Raw genomic sequence first — 24112 nt, forward strand, 5'->3', positions numbered from 1 at the left:
ATATATTGTATTGCTTTTTGCGTTCCGTACCCACAAGGGAAAAACGGTGCCCTATTACTAAGACTTCGCTGTCTGTCCGTCTGTCTGTCTGTCACCAGACTGTATCTCAAGGGCTCCCGCACAACAAACGCGATTTATTTGCAGCTTTTTGCTTGATATCGATAATAATGGCAACAGGGAGGCACTTGAAATATTCACAAACTACTTAATTGTATATTTATTTTAATAATAAAATTAAAATAAAACAATACAATAAACAATTATAATAAAGATACGGAAACCTTCATGCGCGAGTCCGACTCGCACTTGGCCGTTTTTTTTTCTCTTATCATATTATCTTCTATTCTATAGAAAATTAATTCGACGTAAAATACTTTACGTTTGATAGGACTTACGAAACTGTATGTTTAGTTTATTTCGTTTATATGTATTGTTGTCTGTCAACGTCGGTGGCGCTTCTGCACGACGTACCGCGACGGCAACAGTTTGTTTCGTCTCGGCTTCATGTCAGAAACATTCATCTTCACTTCACGTCGAATCATTCAAATCAAATCAAATCGAAATATACTTTATTCAGGTAGGCTTTTACAGGCACTTTTGAATCGTCATTTAACAAACTGTTTAAAGTAAAGCTACCACCGGTTCGGAATGTAGATTCTACCGAGAAGAACCGGCAAGAAACTAGTATAATAGCAGTAGTTACTCTTTTTCAACATCTAAAAATACAGTCATGTTAGTTAAATACAATTATATATGTATGTTATGTCTCCTGCCTGGAAGTCAACAAGGATTAACTCCACGCTTTTTTATCGTCAATACAATCTTTTATCGAATAATATGCCTTCATTACCAATGTATTTTTTACAATTGAATGACTTTAATCTATGAAACGGCAAAGTTAAAAATATCTGCGGAATTTTATTATAGAAGCGGATACCTTGCCCCAAGAATGATTTATTGACTTTGCGGAGTCGGAAACTTGGCGTTATAAGCTTATCCTTACTTATATACTTCTTGTGCACATACAATGATTATCACTGATTTTATCAAAGTGATCAATTCCACTGTGAATATACATAATATTGTTGTAAATATATTGTGACGCAACAGTCAATATTTCTACTTTGTTAAAAACATCCCGAAGAGAGTCTCTAGCTCCAAGACTATAAATAGACCGGATTGCTCTCTTTTGTAAAATAAAAACAGATTCAATATCTGCAGCATTACCCCACAGTAATATGCCATATGACATAATACTGTGAAAATAACCAACATTCAATGTTTTGATGCTCTAATACTATGGTCATCTATGTCAGAAATTCATGGTTCGTAATCTAATCGAATCAAAATATTCTTTATTCAAGCAAGCTCTTAAAAGTAATTGAATATTAATGTTCCATTTTGTTAATTCGTTTGATTTCGATATTCGATGTCGGAAAACTTCAAAGGAATCTTTCGTGCAATCAGATTTCCGCTCTAAATTTATCTTATTAAGAAAAAACGATACCGCGACGTTCCCACTTTAGATCAAGGACGGTCTCTGACGGCCGAATTGTGGAGCGTAGAGGATCTACTCCATGTCAAGAGTCCTATGACATTAATTCGTTATCTTCCAGGAGTTTGTTTAGTGAGGATATACCGCAGGTTGATAAGACATACTAATATATATAATAAATGTACTATATGAGTCTCTTTTTTAAATCAGAATATTCTGTATACAGGTAGGCTCATAAAAGCACTTTTGGATCGTAGTGTTACAGAGTTGAATTAAGAGCGATAATTCCAATGGCAGCTTATCAGTAGTGTCATTTTTTAAGGTCGTGTGTGTGTGTGTGTAACTACAATATGTATATAAGCACACTGCTATAGTCCAGCCAATCGATATAGCGTCGTGATACTATTGCAAGTTTTATTTTCAATTGTATAGAAAATTAAATGGCATACGTATAATAAAACAAATCACATTACCTCAACTTCCATTATATTAAAACCACTTGATACATATATTACTTATAACTTTAACTTTGTCAACAAATATCCGTCCTTCCTAGTTTGTCCTCCATCTTTTTCTCCCGTTAAAAATCGCGCGCTTCTCCGTGCCAGGCAGTACCAGGTCGCCTCACCGCGCCACGAGACGGAAGAGACGGGAGTGCCACAACACGGTGTCGATAACCGTATCAATAATCATGCTTCATACATGTTATTTCAATTTAAAAAAAAACGTATTTAAAAGTCAAAGCAGTATTAAATATTATTATTTCGATTAAAATTATATAAGTATATTTAAAAAATCATGACATACGAATCATAATAAATTACTGAAATATTTGTAATATATTGGATGTGCACAGTTCATATATAAAATATTAAAACTGAGTAAAACATCAAAATCGATTGTCAGTCATAGTAACCGTAAATTTTATGTTTCTTACGATTTCTTGAGTAATTTTATTATAAACACTTGCCGTCATAACTTGTAGTCTAACTGTTGTATGATAAGAACACTGATAGTCCAGTTGTAAAAGGAAACTAAATGATGACTTCATAAATGAATACAATAAAGTAAAGACAATAATGTTTTTTTTTTTAATTAAAGTAGGTGGTAAGTTAGTAAGTAGTAAAGTACCTAATAACTGCCTGGTTTTGAACAAATTATAAAACAAAATACAATTGAATTGTGAACTCTTTCTTTGAAGTCGTTAAGATGTATTGTCATTGTTATATATGTTAAGGAGTAGGATTGCGTCAGTTAAACCACGAGGCTAGTTACACACTGTTTAATCGAGGTGTTGCACCGGCGGGGACGCAGCCACACGCACACACGTAAACGCTTCACTTAACTACATATATTACAGTCATTAAAAAATTTAATTTTCTTATTGTTGAAAAAGTTTAAATGACGCGTATGCGTGAGTGTTCCACGTGACGACAGTCGAAACGTCCTCCCTGTGGGATAAATATTTGGCACACAATACCTTTCAAAAATGTCGTGAAAATGGTTAACCTAATGACAAGGCATAAGCGCTTTAAAGCTAACACCGATTTGGAAAGATACTATCGAGAAGAACCGGCAAGAAAGTGTTACTATTTTATTTTTACGAGAGGAAGATAATTAATAAAAACAGGGTTATTTTTTTTCTTTATTTAAAGAGCTTGGTCACACAAACGACTATGACGCTCTATACATCTTCTTTAACCAGAAAAGTGGACTTGAAACATCTGGATCATTTTAACCAGTCTTACGAAAAAAACCAGGGGTTTTAGTTTCTGAAAAACCGATGTAACGGCTACTATTACAGATCCTCGCAGAGCGATCCAGACTAGTCATAAGCTAAATAGGCTCATAAAATTGAATTGTCACTTGTGTTGAATTAAATTTAAAGCTACCTCTGGTTCGGAAAGTAGATTATGCCGAGATCATTAATTTAAAATGTCCTTTTTCAGGTAGTCGAATTATGTGAACAATAAAGAGGGAAATCAAGAGCATCAGTAACGATGGATCCCGGCTATTTCGACACGGAGAGGAAGCAGAACCCGCGCGAGAGGGCTAACATATTATCGAAAATATGCTTTTGGTAAGATTTATAAACATTTTATCAATTTTATACTTATTTCTTGTGTAGCTTTACCCGGTGGAATGGCTTTGTGCCATTCTAGGTAGTACCATGACATATTTTACCGCTAAACAGGAATTTATCGTATTCTTGTGTTCCGGTTTGAAGGGTGAGCAAGTGTGACTACTGGCACAAGGGATATAACATTTATACTCCTAAGGTTCGTTGCGCATTGGCGATGCAAGGAATTGTTAATATTTCTTCCAGCGTCAATGTCTTTGGACGATGGTGATCTTAGCATCGGGTGGTTTATTTGCCTGTACGCCAAACAATACTATAAAAATGTATCTTATATTATCATCTGAATAATCAATAATAATGTATGTATGATTTTGCAAAAGAACATGATTTTTGTATGTTTGTCCATCAATATTAACGTTTTATGAACTAGTTTTCTAACCGTGAGTCGGAATGAATAACTGATACAATATGTGCCGAGACGTCCCAGTGGTTAGAACACGTGACCCAAGATTGTAGGTTCAGACAGAGCAAGCACCATAGAATTTTCATGTGTAATGTGTTTCTAATCTCAAGCTCGGCTGTCAAGGGAAACAAAGAATGTCAGTCTTTTGAACGTGTATGTGCCCATACTGTCTTCTTAGGGTACTCGACAGGCTGGAGTAGTGGTTGGTGTAGTAGGCATCATATGCGCGCAACTTCGGCTTAAGACCATAGCGACAAGGAAACCATGTGAATTGTTTGCACTTGGCCGCCAAGACCAATCATGCTGGTCTGGTTTCTTTACTAGTTGCGAAGTTCTTTTAGAAACAAATTGGGTTTTTGCTCATCTGGACATTTACTGGCTATCATTAACATATTTTTGTTTCCAGGTACACTCGTCCAATTTTCATGAAAGGACGAAAAGGTCAGCTCAGCATATCAGACATGTACAGGTGAGGATTTAATGACTATTCTTACTAAATTTTAATCAAGAACTGCTCATTGTGAACGCCCTGACGGTGTAGATACAGGAGGAGGCACCCTGGTGTATGCTTTTTGCTGACGACATTGTTCAGATTGGTGAGGATGGACCTGAGATCCAGAGCAGATTGGAGGACTGGCACCAGAAACTGGAGAATTTTGGCTTAAAAATTAGCAGAATGAAGACTGAATATATGTTCTTCGATTTCGCTGGTCTCTCTGGTCCTAAAACTATAGCGCTTGATGGCGCGGCCCTTCCAGTCTGCTCCGACTTTCGGTATCTCGGTTCACTCATTCAAGGCGATGGCGAAATAGATCGAACAGTGAATCACAGGATTAACATAGGGTGGATGAATTGGCGGTAGGTTACGGGAACAATTTGTGACCCCCGTTTTTCCCTTAACTTTAAGGGGAAAATTTATAAGATCATGGTCAGACCTGCTGTCCTATACGGATAAGAGTGTTGGGCCACAAAAGGGATTAATGAAAGACAACTGCATGTAGCGGAAATGAGAATGTTGAGAGGAATGTGTGGTGTTACGCGAATGGATAGAGTAAAGAATGAGTACATAAGAAAAAGTTTGAAAGTGGCATCGATAACCGAGAAGTTAAAGTGGAGGGCGGCTATCATGGTACGGTCATGTTATGCGGGGGAATGAGGAACATATTGTGAGGAAGGTCTTGAACATGATCGTGGATAGATATAGAAGAAGGGGACGACCAATGAAAAGATGGATGGATTGTGTGAAAGATGATATGGCTGGAAAGAATGTTACTACTGAGATGAAGTCAGATATAGAAGTATGGAAGAAGGAGACATGCTGCGCCGACCCCAAGTAAATTGGGATAAGGGCAGGGGGATGATGATGAACTAGCTATAATAATGTGGCCTGCGTTACTTTTGATAATACTGAGTATTGTTGTGCTCCGTTTTGAAGTGTAAGTGAGCGTAATATCTTACTTTCCGAGGTCGGTGTAGCATTGATGGCGACCACTTACCATCAGGTGGACCAGTTGTTCGATCACTAAAATATTTGATAAATAATGACGGACTAAGGTGAATCGTTGCGCTTGTCAGAGAGGACACAGGTGTATTTTATGACCATTATTATACAAAGTCAATGTTTAATTGCAGATGTACGCCCGGCCATCGGGCAGCACCTCGGGGCGACGTTATGGGTGAGCAATGGAAGCAGGAATTGGGGAAACAAAGTGAGTATAAATATTCAGCTAATTTTCTTATAATCTGCAGGTGTCAATTATTATTTATGGGGCAAATAGATGACAGACTCTGATATCTCTTTATAATCTTAGAGGTCGAGACTCTTAGGGACGTTTTTAATATATTGGGTATACTTACATTTGCTTCACAATATGTTTACAACAATATTATGTAAATTCACGATAATATCGATCTTTTTGAAAGTCGTTGTATGGACACATTTAATTCAACACTGTTATATGACGATTAAAAGCTTTTATTAGCCTACTTGGATACATTTATTTTTTATTTTTTCAATTTATCGAAAAAATCGAACCAACGGTACGAAAAAATGGTATCCGTTTTAAAATTCGAACTTAGTAAAGACATTTTACAACATTTTTCACTTGGTAGTGAGTGGTTACATGCTTTACCAAGCCTTGTTCACAAATTTCATTTCAACTCCAAAAAAATATGTATATTGAGCCTGTAGTTACACTATCTCAATCACCCTTCTAACCGTAACACAGCAATATCACGTATTTCTATATGGCGTATATGTGACGATTGGTCGCTACGTACCGACAAAGCACGACCAAGTAAACGTAAAAGCTATAACTTATTCTGAATGTAGATTCTAACCACTCGGAATCGACAAGAAACTTACTAATTACTCTTTTTGATGCTCGTATATTCTGGATCTAATTGCCGCTTTTTTCTCGTAACTTCTAATGATTTTTTTTTCCAGGTAAAGGAGAAGTGCCTTCACTACTTACTGCCATATACAAGATATACGGACTTAAGTTCTTCGTGTTTAATTTAATATTTGCTGTTATTGATTGTTGTATAAGGTAAGATAGGTCCGGAAAAATGGCGTTTTGACAGCATTCTGTATGTATGGGTATAAGTCGCCCTATATTGTTTATACTATACGATTTAGATGGCAAATGGGCTGCCTGATAGTAAGGGGTTACCGCCCTTAGACATTGGCGTCGTAAGAAATATTAACCATTCCTTACTTACGATTAATTTAGGAATTAAATGGTTCTGTTCCTTGTGCCTGTTGCTACACTGCCTCACTCACCCAAACCAGAACGCAACACTAAATATTGTAGTTTGGCGGTAGAATATGTGATGAGTAGGTGGTACCCAGATGGGCATGCACAAAGTCCCGCCACCACTAAAACTATTGACTACTTACTCTAAGAATGGGAGATGCTGAATTAAATATATGCTGAGCAAAATTATATATTTTTCTTAACAGACTAGCTGAGTGCGCAGGAAATATCAAAGTATACAAACTTTTATTATCCGATGGGACGGCTAATCCGTCACGAAGGTAAAAAGAACCAATAGCTTTTATTGCACCTTCCGTGGAATTGAACCCAGGATTTGCAGCTCAACAGATTAGCTTCTGTACTTACGTGATAATAAACTCCAACATCGCAAGCACCAAGTGTCTACCAATATTCTAAGAGTTGTCTAGTGTATAAGTCGCCTTGAACGACATGTTTCGTACACAAATACCATTTTCAAGATTAAATGCGTATTGAACCTTTTCTCACGTATTGCAAACTTTCTTTTATGTGATATATAATGTACGCGCGAGAGATAAGTGGACTGTTTTAAGATGCGTAAAAAGGGGGAGTTGTTACCTCAAAATTCGGGTTCTTACTTCCGAAGATACTTTCTTCTTGGGAGCGCTCCCTTGGTCTTCACACACTTGGAGAACACAAGCCTAGGGATGGATGTTGTTAGGAAAGGAGAAGCATAATAGTTCGTTACACTGGCTAACTTTTAAACGATACGCACGTTGCCGGGGCCCACACGAGAAGGGCATACGTCAAAATCATACCATGGACAATTATTGACGTTTCAATTTATGCATTATTCCTAAATATGCTGAATTTAACAATGTACCTACGTCTGTCTATTTCAGACTATCGATACCGATGTGCCTCGAGGGTTTGATCAATTATTTTTCTCCCTCACACTCTGGAGTTAAGGATTACGAGGCTTATTTATACGCTGTGGGTCTAGTCGGGTGAGTATTTTCTTTATTTACAAAGTTTTTATATAAAAAAGTCGCCTCTACGATTTTTATCATTGAGGAGTTCTTTACATTTGGAGTCGGTTCTAGTGTAGAATTAGGTCATGTTAACTATAAATAATTGATAACTTTTGTTGGTCCGAAATGTGGACTCTCAAGTGTGGGACTAGTTTACAAATTTAGGGTCACTCACGGAGCAAGCTATGCTCTCAAGATCTTTTACGGATAAAATCAGGAATGACGTTATCCGTAAAAATCCAGTTACCAACATAGTTTGAATGATTAGGCGACTGAAGTGGTAATGTGCTGGTCACGTACGTCGAACAACTGATGACCGTTGGAGCAGACGAGCCGAGACGAGCGAGACGTTGGAGCCTTGGTGATATGACCACTCATCACAAAGTAGTTTATTTGTCAGTCCGCTCACTTATATCTTCTTGGCTAACAAGCTTGTAATTGTATAGTGCTAGTTGGGGGGATATTTTTGTAAGTTATGGAAACTGTCCCCACTCTGACGTCATTGTATTCCGAGAGTATGTCTGATGTAATTCGTTTCAGCTTCATGGCGATAAATGCGAGTATGATGCATCCGATGTTATTGTTCCTACTGGACATGGCTATGAAGATCAGGGTGGCGTGTTGCTCGCTCATATACAGAAAGGTATGACTTGATATAATTGACCAATTGACCAAGTTTTTGTTATGATCCATAATTTGGTTTACGAATTTCATGAACACTTGATGAACACACATGAACTAGGCTTTAGGTGAAAAATACTCGGTAGCTCAAGCGCAAGGGACATAACATCTTAGTTCCCAAAATTGGTGGCGCATGGACAATAAGGGTGGTTAATTTTGTAAGGTGCCGTATTCAATGGTATGTATTTCAATGGGTGAAACCACTTATCATCGTTTTTTCGTGCCCCTTTGCCTTCGTATATTAATAAAAAACTTGCGCAGGAAGGGTTCTGTACCATTTACTAGGTAAAAAACAGTTGGTTTAGTGATATCGAGCAGAAATATGCAAATAATGGCGTTTTTTTATACGGGAGCCCCCTTAAATATTTATTTTATTTTGTTTTTAGTATTTGTTGTTGTAGCGGCAACAGAAATACATAATTTCAACTGTCTAGCTATCACGGTTCTTGAGATATAGCCTGGTGACGGCAGAACGGACAGCGAAGTCTTAGTAATAGGGTCCCGTTTTTACCCTTTGGGTACGGAACCCTAAAAAGCATGTCTTTGTTTGATTGTTGGTATCACCCACATATCCTAACTGATTATTATTTTGTCTTGGCCTGAAGTGTGACCTAGACAGACATTATATATATACAAATGATATAACATTTTAGATTTGATGCTTGGTGGTGAATCTTTTGATATTCGTTATACTAATGTCCAAATCCAATTCCAAGTGAAGAAGGAAAGATAAACAAACCTTAGATTTACGAATTCCATGCGATTTGCTAATAGCTCAGCTATATTGTGCACTGCAAACAGTTCTTGATTCATATATTTGTGTTTATAAAACAACAGTATTCCACTTAACTGCTTATATCCACTTTAATTTTGCTTAAAAAATTAACGCCATTATTATATGTATCCATAAATAATACCATAGATTATTCAAAATCTTGACCAATTATATCGCGTCAAAGTTGTTAATTTGTGAGGCAAGACTTGCATATATAGTCTATCTCTGTCAGTTTGTTATTAACAGATAAATAATTAAAATTCCAGCTCCTTCGTCTGGATCTATCCTCAGGAGGTAAAGCGACTGAGGGTCTGGCTGGACACGTAATCAACTTACTAACTACGGACGCGCAGAGGTTCGACATGGCGAGCTTGTTCATGGTCGACCTGGTCCGGACTCCGATCGAGAGTGTTATTATCGTGTACCTGATGTACAGACAGATAGGGGTAGCCACTCTAATTGGGGTGGCTTTCCTTCTGATGTTCATACCTCTACAGGGTGAGTTGTTGTTGGAGAATTGTATTTGTAATTATTTATTTATTGGTTGATCTAGTGGTCTCGTTGGTCTAGTGGTTAGGTCATAATAAAATTCCGCAGATATTTTTAAGTTTGCCGATTCATAAATTCAAATCGTTTGTTAAAACACATTAATAAATAAGGTTCTTGTTATTCGACAAAAGAACATATAGATGATAACAAAGCGTGTAGTAGGTACATGTTGTTTTTTAAATGTCGGAAAAGAGACTGAGAAAATGAGTTTTCTGCCATTTCTTCTCGGTAGGATCTAAGTTTCGAATCGGTGGTACCTTAACTTAATAAAGTTCTGTAAAATAAAAATTCAAAAGTGCTCGTAAAGGCCTACTTGAATAAAGTGTATTTTGATTTTGATACAAAAGTTCTTGAGTTTTTCATAAGCTCCATTGTAGCCTGAGGAGGGTTGGAAGTTCGTCCCTTGGAAATCGCGTAAAACCACTGTGCAGAAACTCTCTATCTCATGACTCGTCGAATTATGAGTGTTTGATGTTGCGCCCATTTGGAGACTTTCTTTCAAAAATAGCTACCATTATCATAAACAATAATTAACATTCGAAAATAATTTCATCAGGTTATCTCGGCAAAGTTTCGTCAAGATTCCGTCATCAGACCGCGATCAGGACGGACAACCGCATCAGGTTGATGAACGAAGTTATCCAAAGCATAGAAGCCATCAAAATGTCCGCGTGGGAGAACGCCTTCGCTGGAATCATCGGCGAAGCGAGGAGGTGAGGATACTTCACTTATGGCTTGTAATTTCAAAAGAGGATTTGTCTTGCAGTTGGAACATGTTAATCTAAATTGCAGGTCATACAGAAAGTACCCCAGAATTTTCATGTTGTTTTAAATTCTGGACCTTGGAATTGAATGGGCCAGTATAGATACCGATACTTTTGGCTAGCCAGTATAGGATCAGTCTCGTTGGTATTAGTACTGTTAAGCTTATGCAGATTTGGAACAAATTGTTTATATTTTTCAATGGTAACGGTTTGGCAAATGGTAAACTGTGACTCCTTGTGACTTGGCCTCAGAATTCCTCTCATGCTCGGCGGTCAAGGAAGACATCTTGAGGACATCACAAATTTGATTACACGGAGATATTTCAGCTCTACCAAGAAAATCTTCTAATCGTTGTATTTTACGGAAACGATTTAATTTAATCTCAGTATGTCCGAAGAGAAAGGAAGGAAGAGATGCATTCTATGATATCACTCGAGTGAATTGTTAAATACAGAGTGACACTCATTAATTTCTCTGATATAAAACCGCTATCGTATAAGATCAAGTTAGTTAAGTCACGTTATAAACATTGACCCTCCTGGATTAGATTACAATTTATTATGAGACCATAAGTTAAGGATTGTTATAAACATAATTATAAGTATAAGTTAAGTAACAGCCACAAAAAATGCCCCCTAAAATGTTCCAAATGAAAGTCCTTTTTACGACTATTTACGTTTTAATAATAAATTTACTTATTTAAAATATAGATGTTTGAAATGAGCAATAATGATATTAAAAAATGTCATTTTATAGCGCCTTTTGTCTTATTAAGTTTTTGTCTTAAGTTTGGTCTTATCCTTGCTAGATAACAAGAATAACGTTTGTTTAAGATTGCCAAGCAACCTCCCAAACTGCGAATATATGTTGATAGCACAAGTAAATTTTGTATTATTTCTTTATATATAATAAGCAATATGACAATGTTTACAACGAATATACGTATGTGTGTTAGTGTGCGTGCGTGTTTGCATATATATGCGTGTGTGTGTAAGGGAGATAGAAAGAATTGATTAATAAAAATAAAACACAGTTTTATTTTCCTTTTTTCAGGAAAGAAATGAATGTTATAAAGAAAATGTCGTGGCTGCGGGCCGTGATGATATCGTGCGTCAAATTGAACACAAAAGTCGCCATATTTTTAAGTATAATATCATTCATATCGTTTAAAAACGACCTCACAGCCGCCAAAGTGTTCGTTATATTTTCGTACTACGATATGTTGAAGTATTCGCTCGTGGACTTCCTCCCCCTCGCGATAACCTTCACGCTCGAGGCGTACGTGAGCGTCAAGAGGATACAAGAGTTCCTGTTGCTGCCGGAAGTGAATAACCAAGATGGCGTCGATTTGGTGAAAATCGATGAGAAGAGTCAACCCGTAAACGGGGTGTTCGAGAAAATTGGCAACGGGTGTGTTGCTTTGTTATATTGATAGGTCTTGGGGTTCAGTGGGGTCATTACGGTTAGAGCATAGCAACTGTTGCTATCGAATATTTTTTGCGGTGGACCGAACAGAACTAAAAATGCATTTTTAAAAATAATAGACTGATAACTATCAGACTTTATAATAACAATTACAATAATTACTTTAAATTCATAATGATTGATAATAAAGAACAACTGAAACGATAAATATTCTATGACTCGGAAATAAAACCAAACCAATAAACCAAAAATTTAACCCAAACCTCTGTGACAGGCGATCGCGCGCTCTTTTTAAGTTTTAAGTCCGCTTCAAGGCATTGACGCACGAGGCTGTACGAATACATTAATAATATTTTATTTGTCATTCATCAGCCAACAAACGTATATAAAATCAGACTCGAACCTGGATCAAACGAAGCCAGCTGTTCTGATCAGTCTGAAGAACTACTCGGCCCATTGGAAGAACAGTGAAAAGGAAGGCGACATGGCCCTTGCCCTGGGCGACATCAACTTGAATGTAAGTATACAGTATACAGTACATTGCAGCCGGTCATGGATTATATACATGATAGAAAGACCTGGAGCTGATACTTGTTGACTTCCAGACAGGATATATTATATACATACATAGACATTTTATTGGTAATATCAGGTTTATTCAAGATAAGTGGCCGTATATTCAAACGATTTTATATACGAACGATCCACAAATTCAGTAAGTTCTTAATTAAACAAACCAATTACACAAACACACATGAATCACTGAATCTATTGTAAAGAATAAAGATAATGTCGGAAATTATTAAAGTGCGCGGGAAATGTTGAATGTAACCGTCGATCCAAGATGGCCGCCGCGCTGCCATCGACGCGACGCGTCACTAGAGCGCCGTTCAACTCCCATTGACACTTTCAACCAGTATGAATAAACAAGATGGCGCACCGTGCGTCATATACATATATAATTGTATTTGGCTAACATAAATATGTATTTTAAAAGTTGAAAAAGAGTAGCTACTGAGTTTCTTGCCGGTTCTTCTCGGTAGAATCTACATTCCGATCTGGTGGTAGCTTAACTTAATATATTTTGTAAAATGACGATTCAAAAGTGCTCGTAAAAGCCTACTCGAATAAAGAATATTTTGATTTGATTTGAAGGTCTTGTAAACTCATCAAGTCAAGACGTGAAACTCATCAAACACCATAAAATGTTCAGGAACTTACTGGTAATTAATATTTACAGGAGCTTCTACACAGTATATCTTGTCTGGGGCAAGATATTAATTTCTATAATAAACATTTATGTACTAAAATAGTTATTTGGTAGTAGGGCTTTATACAAACCCGTTCGAGTAGGCTGTGGGTACCACCCACTCATCAGTTATCTTACCTTCAAACAGCAATACTTGCTATTGTTATGTTCCGGTTGGAAGGGTGAGTGAGCCAGTGTAAATACAGGTACAAGGGACATGACATCTTAGTTCCCAAGGTTGGTGGCGCATGGCGATGTAAGAGGTGGTTTATATTTCTTACAAAGATAATGTCCATGGGCGGTGGTGACCACTTATCACTAGATGGCCCATTTACTAATCTGCTTAACCATTTGAGAGAAGATCGAAGGTATATTATTCGTCCCTTGATCATAACATGGGCAACCGTTTGGATACTAGAAAAATGGTAAAAAATATATGATTGCCTTTAAAAATTAAAGTGTTATTTCATAATAATTGTCTTTTTTAAGTTAACATAACTGTTTACAAGTTCCCAAAACCAAACATTCTTGTTAATCTGTTTATTCGTGGTAATATTCAAAATAAAAGTGAAAATGGATGAATAATTGGATTATTATACGGAGAATACAAACTAAACGCGGGTAAAACCGTAGGACACAATTTGTAATGTTATATAAATACATTTTTCATATAAGATCCTCTATATAGATATAATATTAGTATTTATTTTTATATGCAGATAAAACCAGAATCTCTGACGACGGTAGTCGGAACTGTAGGTTCGGGGAAGAGCACATTGCTTTCAGCGATACTCCGTGAAATCACCCCCACCAGTGGTCACCTCGCCATTAACGGCGTGGTGGCGTACGCGGCACAGGATCCATGGCTATTCGATGCATCGGTGAGTTTCTCTCAGTAAGACTACAACAGATATATCCGGGTCAAGGGCAGAATGATCGAATACCATCCAGGCTAGTCTAGGAATCCAAGAACAACCCCTCAGACCTACTGACTACTTTCTAAACGACGCACCCACTGAATACTTACTAAACGGCTGGGCCGATTTTGATGATTTTTTGAGTTAATCCAAGTTTTAGATTAGACCCGTTAGGTGGCGCTACGATAAGATAAAAATATATCTTACGAAGGGAACGTGAGGGAATGTGGGCGATCTTCGTCTCTCAGCACTTCGTCCATCGTATTTTCAGGAAATAAGACTAGGAATACAATCGATAGGTTTTAATTAAAATAATGCACGTCCGGTTATATTAACATTGACGACATTGACCGCCGTCAGCTGTCAAATCCAGTGTTGCCCACCATCGTATCCGAATACGCCCAAATCGATAAGGATTTGACGTTCCGCTTGCCAAGCACCGTCATATCGATAAAACTAAAGTTCCAATTTTGCTAGGCCTCCCTACTCGCTAAGCCCGGACTGGCTGTTAGTGTATGCGTATGAATATTGAAAGTTGCGTATGATATGTAGTTAGTTGGGGTTGAAGAATGTGATGACGTCACAAATGTGATGGCGTCAAAGATGAGTCCAAGAAAAAATATTTCGTTTATTGATTGCAGGTTCGGCAAAACATACTCTTCGGTCAAGAGTTGGATCTTCGGAGGTACAAGCAAGTTATCAAATGCTGCCAGCTGAAGAGCGACCTGGATATTCTACCGCACGGGGACAAGACCGTCGTCGGGGAGAGGGGTGAGTTATGTATATATTTATATTTTATATAGATGGGCTTATCTGTTAAGTGATATCTTATACCCCTTAATTGTCTCTTGTTGGACTATCCGTTCTCTTTATTTACACGACCGTCAATAATTAGTGTGATGATGGTAAGTGTGATCATTCCTCATATCACCAATACACCATCAACCTCGCGAATTAAGAAGTCAATCAAATCTCCCTTCCTCCCTTCAAATCGAAACACATCATAAAGTATTGCTGTTTGTTGGTAGAGTATGTGATAGGTAGGTGGTTCTCACCAACACAGGCTTGCTCAAAGACCTACCACCGATTAATAAAATGTGAGTTTCTTTGATAGAGTAATTTTCTTCACCGCTGACAGGAGATGGTCACAGATTAAGCATAAGAAAACTTAGAGATGCTCAACAAAATAGGCGTGCAGTTAATATTTGTTGGTAGGAGGAACTTGAATTATATTTTCTTAACATATATATGTATGTTATTTATATGAATTAGACCTGGTAGTAACTACTAAATTTCGTGTCGGCTCTCGGTAGAATTTGCATTCGAAACTGTAGGTAGCTTGATATTTAATATAATCTTGTAAAATTAAGTGCTTGACTCTATCTGAGTAAAGTATATGTTGATTTTAAAGTGACGATATGATTTCAGGAGCGTCTCTGTCTGGTGGGCAACGTGCCAGGATCTCACTGGCGCGCTGCGTGTACCAGCAGGCTGATGTGTATCTGCTAGACGATCCTCTAGCTGCTGTCGATGCCAAGGTAACTTTCCCATCCAGGAGACTGTTAGAATCTGAGGTCTGAAGTCTGATTTCTGGGTCAGGTCAGTGAAAAATTATCGGGGTTTTTCTGATAAGGAATTTTTAATAGATCTTTTTGAAAGAAATGGCGACAATCATTGCAAATATACGAGGAGGAAAGGTAAACTAATAACACCTAGTTGCCGACTTCGCAAAGTTAAAACATCCTTCCTGGATAAGAAGGCACGTTACTCAATACAAGATTATGTTCATGATAGAAAAGCGTGGACTTGGTATTTATTGATATCTAGGATATATAAATATATGTAAATTTTTCATTGTTGTTTACTGCCATACTCTGTAATTAAAACGGTGGAAAAGATGGTGGTACGTGTACATTTAATTCAACACTGAACATGACGATTCAAAAGTGATTTTACGACGTTCCCCGAACCTGAGAAGGCATACACTGAACTGAGGCATATGTAATTTCCTACAGGTTCTCTTACTTGGCACGAATACTCGTAGTACATTTATTATGTATAAAACATTTGACTTGTCTGCATTTTGTGTCAAATAATTTAGAGTCGAACATGACTAGACATCATAGATGTCGCAGGTTCCAAGTCTGCCGTGTAGGGCTAGTGCCAAATCTCCGGCACACGAGAGGGCCAATATTCTTGGGTGTAAACACCGCCGTGCGTGCAGGTGGCGCAGGCGATCTACGAGGACTGCATCCGCGGCTTCCTGCGCGAGAAGGGCTCGCTGCTGGTGACGCACCACGTGCAGTACGCGCAGCGCGCCGACAACGTGTGCGTCATGCGCGCCGGACGGGTACGCCCGCCCCGCCGCGGCGCCGCTAGCGCGAGCTTGGCCGGTTGCACGTTGTTCCGAGCTCGATGCTTTGTTGAGAAAACTCATTGCCTCCCTTCAAATTAAAATTTACAGAAATCCTTTCTTAGCGGATGCCTACCTTATAAAATGTAATGGTAATAGTCGGTCGTGATGAGTAAAGAGTTTACGTCACGTTGCGACCCTCGGCGGTCTGCGTTGGTGCCTCGATATGAGGCCGGAGATCCCGAAGTCCTGGGCTTCGAATACCAGGGAGTCGGGCCCTTACAAATTTATTGGGTTTATTACCAAAAGACTATTTTCTTAAAAACAATCAAATATTTTTTTCCCCATTTAAATATTTCTTAAGGGTCGATTGACTCAACTGAACTCAACTCGACTCAAAATTTTAATATTTGCATGATTCATAACAGATAGTCGCCCAAGGGACGTACCACGAGCTGAAGAACGGAGTCGCGGAGTTTGAAAAGCTGATTGAGATGACGGAGAAGGTCGAGGAAGAAAAGCAGAAGAAGAAATATGAGAAACAGGAGAGTTTGGTACGTAATTCACGTCCACAATCCTCCTCGGTCGTTTTGCGAGCCCGTCTGGGTATCATCCACTGATCACTCATCACCCCCAAACAGCAATGTTGGGCCAGTGCAACGGGCACGAGGGACTTAACATCTTAGTTCCCAAGTTTGGTGGCGCATTGGCGATGTAAGGATTGTTAATATTTCTTACATTGCCAATATCTGTGCGGTATGGCGACCACTTACCACCAGCCTACTTACAATGAGAAATAAACTTATTTTTAAATGGCTTCGTACAAGTTTGTTTAGGTGGTTATCACCAGTCAAGCAATTTATGTTTGGGTATATATATTACGTTTGGCTGCCTCATTTCTGTAGCAAATATTAACGATAATTATTAACTATTAAAATAATCTATTCAAGGTATACAATATTACGACGATGGCGGACTTAAAAGCTGTCGAAAAGAGAAGCGTTAGTTTACTAATGTACTAAGTATTGTACGGTAGTTGTTTGTGGTGTTGTATTGTAGCTGTACGCGTTAGAGTGGGAGGGGGAGAGTCGTAGTCATTATTATTGTCATTAACGCCCCCATCACCATCGTCTAGAATCATCGTCGTTGTTTTATAGTCATCAGTATCGTAACCTGTTATTTATGTCTATATGGGCAGTCTAAGATGAGACCGCATCGGAAAAAGTCATTGCCAACCGTTGGTTAATCTTGGTTAGTCTTAGAGTAGTATCTTTTAGTATCTTTATTTAATAAAGGAATTTGAATTGTTAAATACGTTATTGGTAGTTTTGTACCAAAGAAATGTCCCTTCTGAGTCTGAGATTGATCAAATCTGAAGTCAATGATTTTTATGATTACGCTAGTCACCACGCCCAAGAGATTGTTCAGAGGGGGTCCGTATTGGTCGTTCGTAGGTTTTAGGTATAAAATAATAACCTTTCTTGGGGTTCAAGCTTGCTTTACACAAAATTTTATCAAATTCAGTTCATTGTTTTAGCCATAACAGACAGACTGGCTGACAGGTCGAGTTGTTTTCGCACTTGTAATATTAGTATAGATAATCTTAAAAGTCTTTCATTGTCTTTTATTTTCCCTATTACCTCTTTCTACCTGCTATCGTGTTATCTTGTTCCTTTTAATTATTATTAAAACTTCTTAAACTATTTATTGTAATAATGCAGTTTGTTTCAAGGATATATAAAATTAATTTATTCCACGTAATTATTAAAGTTTCATCAATTTTGTTACAGGAACACAACCAGAAGCTACGTTCACAACGATCAATGTCGGAGGCCTCGCAATTGTCATTCAATATGGATCTCGATAACAATTTGGACCCAAAATATGAAGGTACGATTCGATTTCTTATGCTTAATCACGTCAAAATATTTGTAAAATACGTTTTGATGTATTTTAAGAGAATTAGAGGAGGAGGGGGAGAGCTTTGGTATACTTTATATACCCCTGAAACATAATCATTTCCCCGTTTATAATGTAGTTTAGGAAAACTAAATATTAGTTAGGAAGTTTGTTATAAAAATTTAATTGCAATTGATTCACATAGTCCGTAATTGAAATGTTAGAAAAGAGTAACTACTCAATTCGTTGACGGTTCTTCTCGGTAGAATCTACTTTCCGAACCGGTGGTAGCTTTACATTTACGTGAACTCTGTAAAATGACGTTTTAAAACGACGTTTGCTTTCATGAGCCTGAATAAAGAATATTTTGATTTGATATCATCTATGATTGTATATTTTTTGTTGAACGTTATTAATACACACGTGGCAGAATTTCATTGATTTGACACGTGCAGGTTTCCTCACGATGTTTTCCTTCATCGCCGCGTACGAGTTTAATTTTAAACAAAAATTAAGCACAAGAAAATCGTCATCGGTTTAGATGCGCACGTTCTAACCGCTTGACCGTCTCGGCTCTCGTTAAACTGAAATGCACAAAATAACAGCTGCTGTGTTTTCATTCTACTCCAACTGACTGATTATTATATTTGTTCCAGGTGAAAGTCAAAAGAAGGGTTCCGTGGACTTCAGCGTTTATTTGGGATACATAAAGAGCGGTCACGGATCTCTAACGCTGTTCCTGCTCTGTGCGCTCTTTATCCTGGCGCAAGTGTTCTATTCTTCCACGGATATATGGCTCAAGGAGTGGTGAGTGATTTGAGTAACCAATAGATGGCGTTAGTTGTAGTTTAAATCGCGCTATCGCTTGTAATATTTTTATACGGCTTATTGTGGCTGGTCATTGATGGTGCACAGACCGATTTCGGTCTTGTCTAGCCAACTCGGCAAACGCAAGACATAGATGCACTCGCACAATTCGAACAACTCGCGCGCAGGCGCAGGATCAACGGCTTTACGTGCTCACCGATGCATGGAAGACATTGCCTAACTAACTTATTTGATTGAATCGAGGACTTGGAGTTCTGAAGCCATACTGGCTAGCACACACCAGTGGGGCAAATAAGTGACCATTGGATGGCAATGTTAATTGTAATTTGGCGCTCCTTAGTCGGATTATTTTTATCTGTGTAAAGATATTTGGGATTGAAAAAGATCTCGTTGAGTCCCGTACACCGATTCTCAGATCTGAGTAATTTCAAAGACGATCAATAAGCAAATTTAACGCTTCTATATCGAATAAAGGTTTTTATTAAATGTATACCCGACACCGACTATTCTAATGTCTCGATATAATTTCAGGGTGAATATGGAGGAGGCGAACAGCGCTTACAACATCGCCAGCCGGAACGCGACGGCGAATGAGACCGCTCCGCCCCGTGAGTGCATATTTATCACTTCGTATATTAGAAACAGTTTAATAATAATAATTTTAAGTTTTAAAAAGAACATCAATTAATGTTTATTTTTTTTTAATTGATTTTTGTTTTTGTAAATTTTTTTTTTATATCTTTATATAACTATTCTAGTCCTTATTACTTCCTGCTTCTAATTTGTAATAGATGTCAGTGGAAACTTGATCGGTTTATGTATTATTTTATTGTTTTTTCATATTGCTGTTCTATTGTACTGTTTGTTTCCCGAAAATAAATAGTAATGATTAAACAGATCACGCCAATCAATTGTTTAGGATATATTACATGCATTTGTAGTCTAATTATCTGACGAGACGTCAATCAAAATTAAAAATCAAAATCAATTTATTCAAGCAAACTTAACAATGAAGCGTTTTTGAATCGTCGATATTTAAACACTACCACCGTTTCGGAAAGCAGCCTCCAGCGACAAGAGACGGCAAGAAACTCGCGTAATTACTGTCCTGTGATGGACCCCGAGTCTAAACCCAGGCGTTTTTTTTTCTAAATAGTATTATTTTAATGAATAATAAGATTTATTTATTAATTTAGTATATGGTAAAATCTGACACGATTAAAAGAATTGCTTTGTTTACCGCTATTACTCGAGCTCTGGGCTGATACTAGAGCACCTAGGGAACCTCAGAAACAGTAGCCTTGTAATCTAGCCCCAAAACCAACAAGACATTCAACATTATAAATATACTGTAGTCTTTGGTGCGATTACAATTTCAAGGTCACCGGTAACTTTGGTATAGAATGTTTCTCACGTGTAAATGTTTTAATTCTTTTCCGTGTACAGTGTTTTTTTTTTTATTTACAATGTAAAGGTGGACTGGCAAATGTGCCATATGAAGTGGTCACCACCGCCCATACATTTTACTCGCTATAAGGAATATTAAACATTACTTACATCGCCAAATTGTTTCAGATGAGAACTAAGATGTTGATCCTCTTGTGTCCGTAGTTACGATGGCTCACTGACTCTTTAAACCGCATACAACGACCAAAGATGTATTACAATAGTATTAACCTTGTGTTCTCTTGTTTCAGTGAACTTCGAAGACCTGCCCTCGAACCAGTTCCACCTGACGCGTGCCCAGTGCGTGTACATATACGCTGGGTTGATTGGGATATGTATGTTCTTCACATGGAACAAATTGCTGGTCTTCTACAACACATGCATAAAAGCCTCGGTGGCGCTGCACGACAATATGTTCAGGTACAGATTCTGCCGTTCAATATATGAAGTCTATTCGGCGGGCTTGTCTGTCCTTGTGTAAGTAAAAATGTCGCAACGTTTTCGTCATATACAGGGGTGTAACGAACGCGCCGATGTGGTTCTTCCACCACAACCCTTCCGGTCGTATCCTGAACCGTTTCTCCAAGGACATGGGTCAGGTCGACACCTTGTTGCCCGTGGCCTTGGTCGACTGCGTCGGAGTAAGTATAGATAAAAAATATAAAATACCATAAATACCTCAGTGCTGGGCAAAGAGCGTGTTTCCTTTTAAAGGGAATTAAGAAGAACTGATAACATCTGCTTACCACGGCTTATTGATGGATATTTATGATAAATTTACTTGGTGGTAGGGCTTTGTGCAAGCCCGTCTGGGTAGGTTCCACCCACTCATCAGATATTCTGCCGCCAAACAGCAGTACTCAGTATTGTTGTGTTCCGGTTTGAAGGGTGAGTGAGCCAGTGTAGCTACAGGCACAAGGGACGTAACATCTTGGTTCCCAAGGTGATGTAAGGAATGGTTAATATTTCTTACAATGCCATTGTCTATGGGCGACGGTGACCACTTACCATCAGGTGGCCCATTTGCTCGTCCGCCTACCGATATCATAAAAAAAAAGTCACGCGACTCCCTTTTCCCCGCACCGTACTATTTTCTTTATCGTTGACTACGAGATAAATTATCACCACAATTTTAAATGGTCATGAAAACCTTAATGACAATTAAATTTTTTCCTGAAAGTAACTTAATCCAAATTTCCAGTTCTTTCTAGAAGTGATCGCGATCCTGGTAGTCGTTTGCCTCGTCAACTGGTGGCTGCTGCTGCCGACTGCCGTGGTCGCGCTGCTCCTGCATCTTCTACGTCTGCTGTTCCTCAACACCAGTCGCGAGTTGAAGAGGATCGAAGCTATCGGTGAGTCTTATGGCGGCCCAGAATATTTTATTCGGACGTTATTTCACCTCATGTGGTTATCCTCACGATGTTTTCCTTCCCCGCTGGTCATCAATTGAATTATAAATAGAAATTGAATAAATTAAAAACTCATGTTTTTCGGTTAACATCGACGACACTTATGTCATCATGACCCACTCTGCCTGCACCACACACAAAAACTTGGCAATGACTGCCCCCCCTCCCCCCAGCGCGCAGCCAGAGCCTGAACCACGCGGCGGCGACGGTGACGGGGCTGCCCACCATCCGCTCCACGCGCGAGCAGCAGCGCACGCTGGCGCAGGAGTTCGACAAGCTGCAGGACCTGCACAGCTCGTCCTGGTCGCTCGTGCTGAGCACCAACCGCGCCTTCGGCTTCTGGATGGACATGGTCTGCTGCTTGTACCTCGCCACCGTTACGTTCAGCTTCTTCCTCTTCGTCGGCGAAGGTGCGAAATTATATCATTATTTGCTGTAATGCATTTACTTATTTAGTTATTAACAAAAAAAAAAACAAATTGATTCATAATTTTAGCAGGTTTGGGTAAAAAAATGTTGAGGTTATTTGTCAAAAGATTTCCAGCCGCAGCCGGAAGTTCAAACTTTAGTACAAAAAAACACTAATGTTCCTACACGTGTGTTCCGGTTGCGTGAGTGAGCCAGTGTAACTACAGGCACGAAGGACTTAACATCTTGAGGAGGAGGCCCATTCGCCGGTCCGTCGACCTACATGCTATAATAAAAAAACCCAGACAGCTGAGCAATTCTCAGTAACATTCTGCGCAGATCCAGCTATATTAAATGCATTTTGTTCAATATGTGTGTGATTTTCAGAAACGTTGGGGGGGAACGTCGGTCTGGCGATCACTCAAGTGATCGGTCTGGTCGGCATGTGTCAGTACGGGATGAGGCAGACTGCTGAAGTCGAGAACCAGATGACGTCAGTGAGTATCTCCTAGTGACGTTTGGGTTTTGAAGTTTCTATTGATGCAACGTAAATATCTTATCGTGACGATGCACGTAGAAGATCGATCATGGTTTTATTTTGAAGAGCTCCAGCCGTAGATGTGCAGAAAATTAAGAGGATTCTTGATTGCAACTTACTAAATTATTACGATTTAACAAAGAATTAATTTTAGAGCGCGGAAAAAAGTAATTCGTCGAGGGGGTGGCGCTATGGCTGTATACGAAATAAAACAAACGTTAAACGTGCGAACAGACGTTGTCAGCGTACAATGTAATTAAATCAAAACAGAACCTAATCTTTTGGACAAAACGCGAATTAGAGAATCGATACTATAACGTAGTGATATTCTTAAGAATATTTAAGAAACCATTCGTTTTGCTTACGGTTACTTGGTAGTGAAATCTTCGTTCATCAGATATTACCATTGGTCTGTTACTTATGCATCAGAACGTTACGGATAACGGATGGTAGGGTTACTTACTTACGTACTGCGAGATGATTATGTAATTGTCCCTTAGGTGGAAAGAATATTGGAATACACGAACCTGCCACCAGAGAAGCCAGTGGAACCGGACGTAAAGGCGCTGAAGACGGAACACCCGAATTTGGACTTCGAAACTTGGCCAAACACAGGTGATTAGATTAGATTCTGTGAAATAAAGTTATTTGTTATTTAATTGTACGATCTAGTTGTTGTTTACAGGTTGTGTGTACCACTCTCGAAATGAATAAAGTTTTTCCTTTATCGGTTAAGTTAAGCAATTAATGTTTTCGTTTTTTTTATAATGTTGCCCGCTTCAAAAATCGCAGCGACAACATCTGGATCGGAATAATTTAGTTGCGTATATTCCAATGGCAGGTAGAGTACAGAAAAACAAAAACAAATCTTAGAAATCTCAGATTAATATTGTATGTGATTTGCTAATAGTCTTGCGGAAAAACCGCCGGCGAAAATGTCTTAAAAATCGCGCTGTTGTGGATTTTCGAACATATAGGTGGTGCGGGAGAATTTTGACGAGATGTCCGAAGGTGAAATTCAGATGCCGGGATTAATCCCAGCAATCCCTCGGAACATTCCCCGTGG

At 38.5% G+C, this 24112-nt stretch overlaps 1 protein-coding gene across 1 annotated transcript in view; it reads left to right on the plus strand.

Annotated features, from left to right (window-relative positions):
- Positions 1–24112, plus strand: part of LOC113391661 (probable multidrug resistance-associated protein lethal(2)03659) — a 54062-nt gene that overhangs the window by 23880 nt on the left and 6070 nt on the right. The window contains exons 2-25 of the mRNA XM_026627697.2: positions 3445–3575; positions 4445–4507; positions 5671–5747; positions 6485–6587; positions 7676–7780; positions 8345–8447; positions 9527–9758; positions 10366–10522; positions 11628–11984; positions 12372–12516; positions 13968–14129; positions 14807–14936; positions 15594–15703; positions 16390–16515; positions 16947–17072; positions 18309–18408; positions 19074–19224; positions 19777–19853; positions 20943–21111; positions 21206–21332; positions 21893–22043; positions 22274–22510; positions 22896–23005; positions 23547–23661. Coding sequence (XP_026483482.2) covers positions 3496–3575; positions 4445–4507; positions 5671–5747; positions 6485–6587; positions 7676–7780; positions 8345–8447; positions 9527–9758; positions 10366–10522; positions 11628–11984; positions 12372–12516; positions 13968–14129; positions 14807–14936; positions 15594–15703; positions 16390–16515; positions 16947–17072; positions 18309–18408; positions 19074–19224; positions 19777–19853; positions 20943–21111; positions 21206–21332; positions 21893–22043; positions 22274–22510; positions 22896–23005; positions 23547–23661 — 3313 coding nt within the window. The 5' untranslated portion in view covers positions 3445–3495. The remainder of the gene's footprint in view (positions 1–3444; positions 3576–4444; positions 4508–5670; positions 5748–6484; positions 6588–7675; positions 7781–8344; positions 8448–9526; positions 9759–10365; positions 10523–11627; positions 11985–12371; positions 12517–13967; positions 14130–14806; positions 14937–15593; positions 15704–16389; positions 16516–16946; positions 17073–18308; positions 18409–19073; positions 19225–19776; positions 19854–20942; positions 21112–21205; positions 21333–21892; positions 22044–22273; positions 22511–22895; positions 23006–23546; positions 23662–24112) is intronic.

Source organism: Vanessa tameamea, chromosome 30, assembly GCF_037043105.1.
Source record: "Vanessa tameamea isolate UH-Manoa-2023 chromosome 30, ilVanTame1 primary haplotype, whole genome shotgun sequence".
Classification (NCBI taxonomy): domain Eukaryota; kingdom Metazoa; phylum Arthropoda; class Insecta; order Lepidoptera; family Nymphalidae; genus Vanessa; species Vanessa tameamea.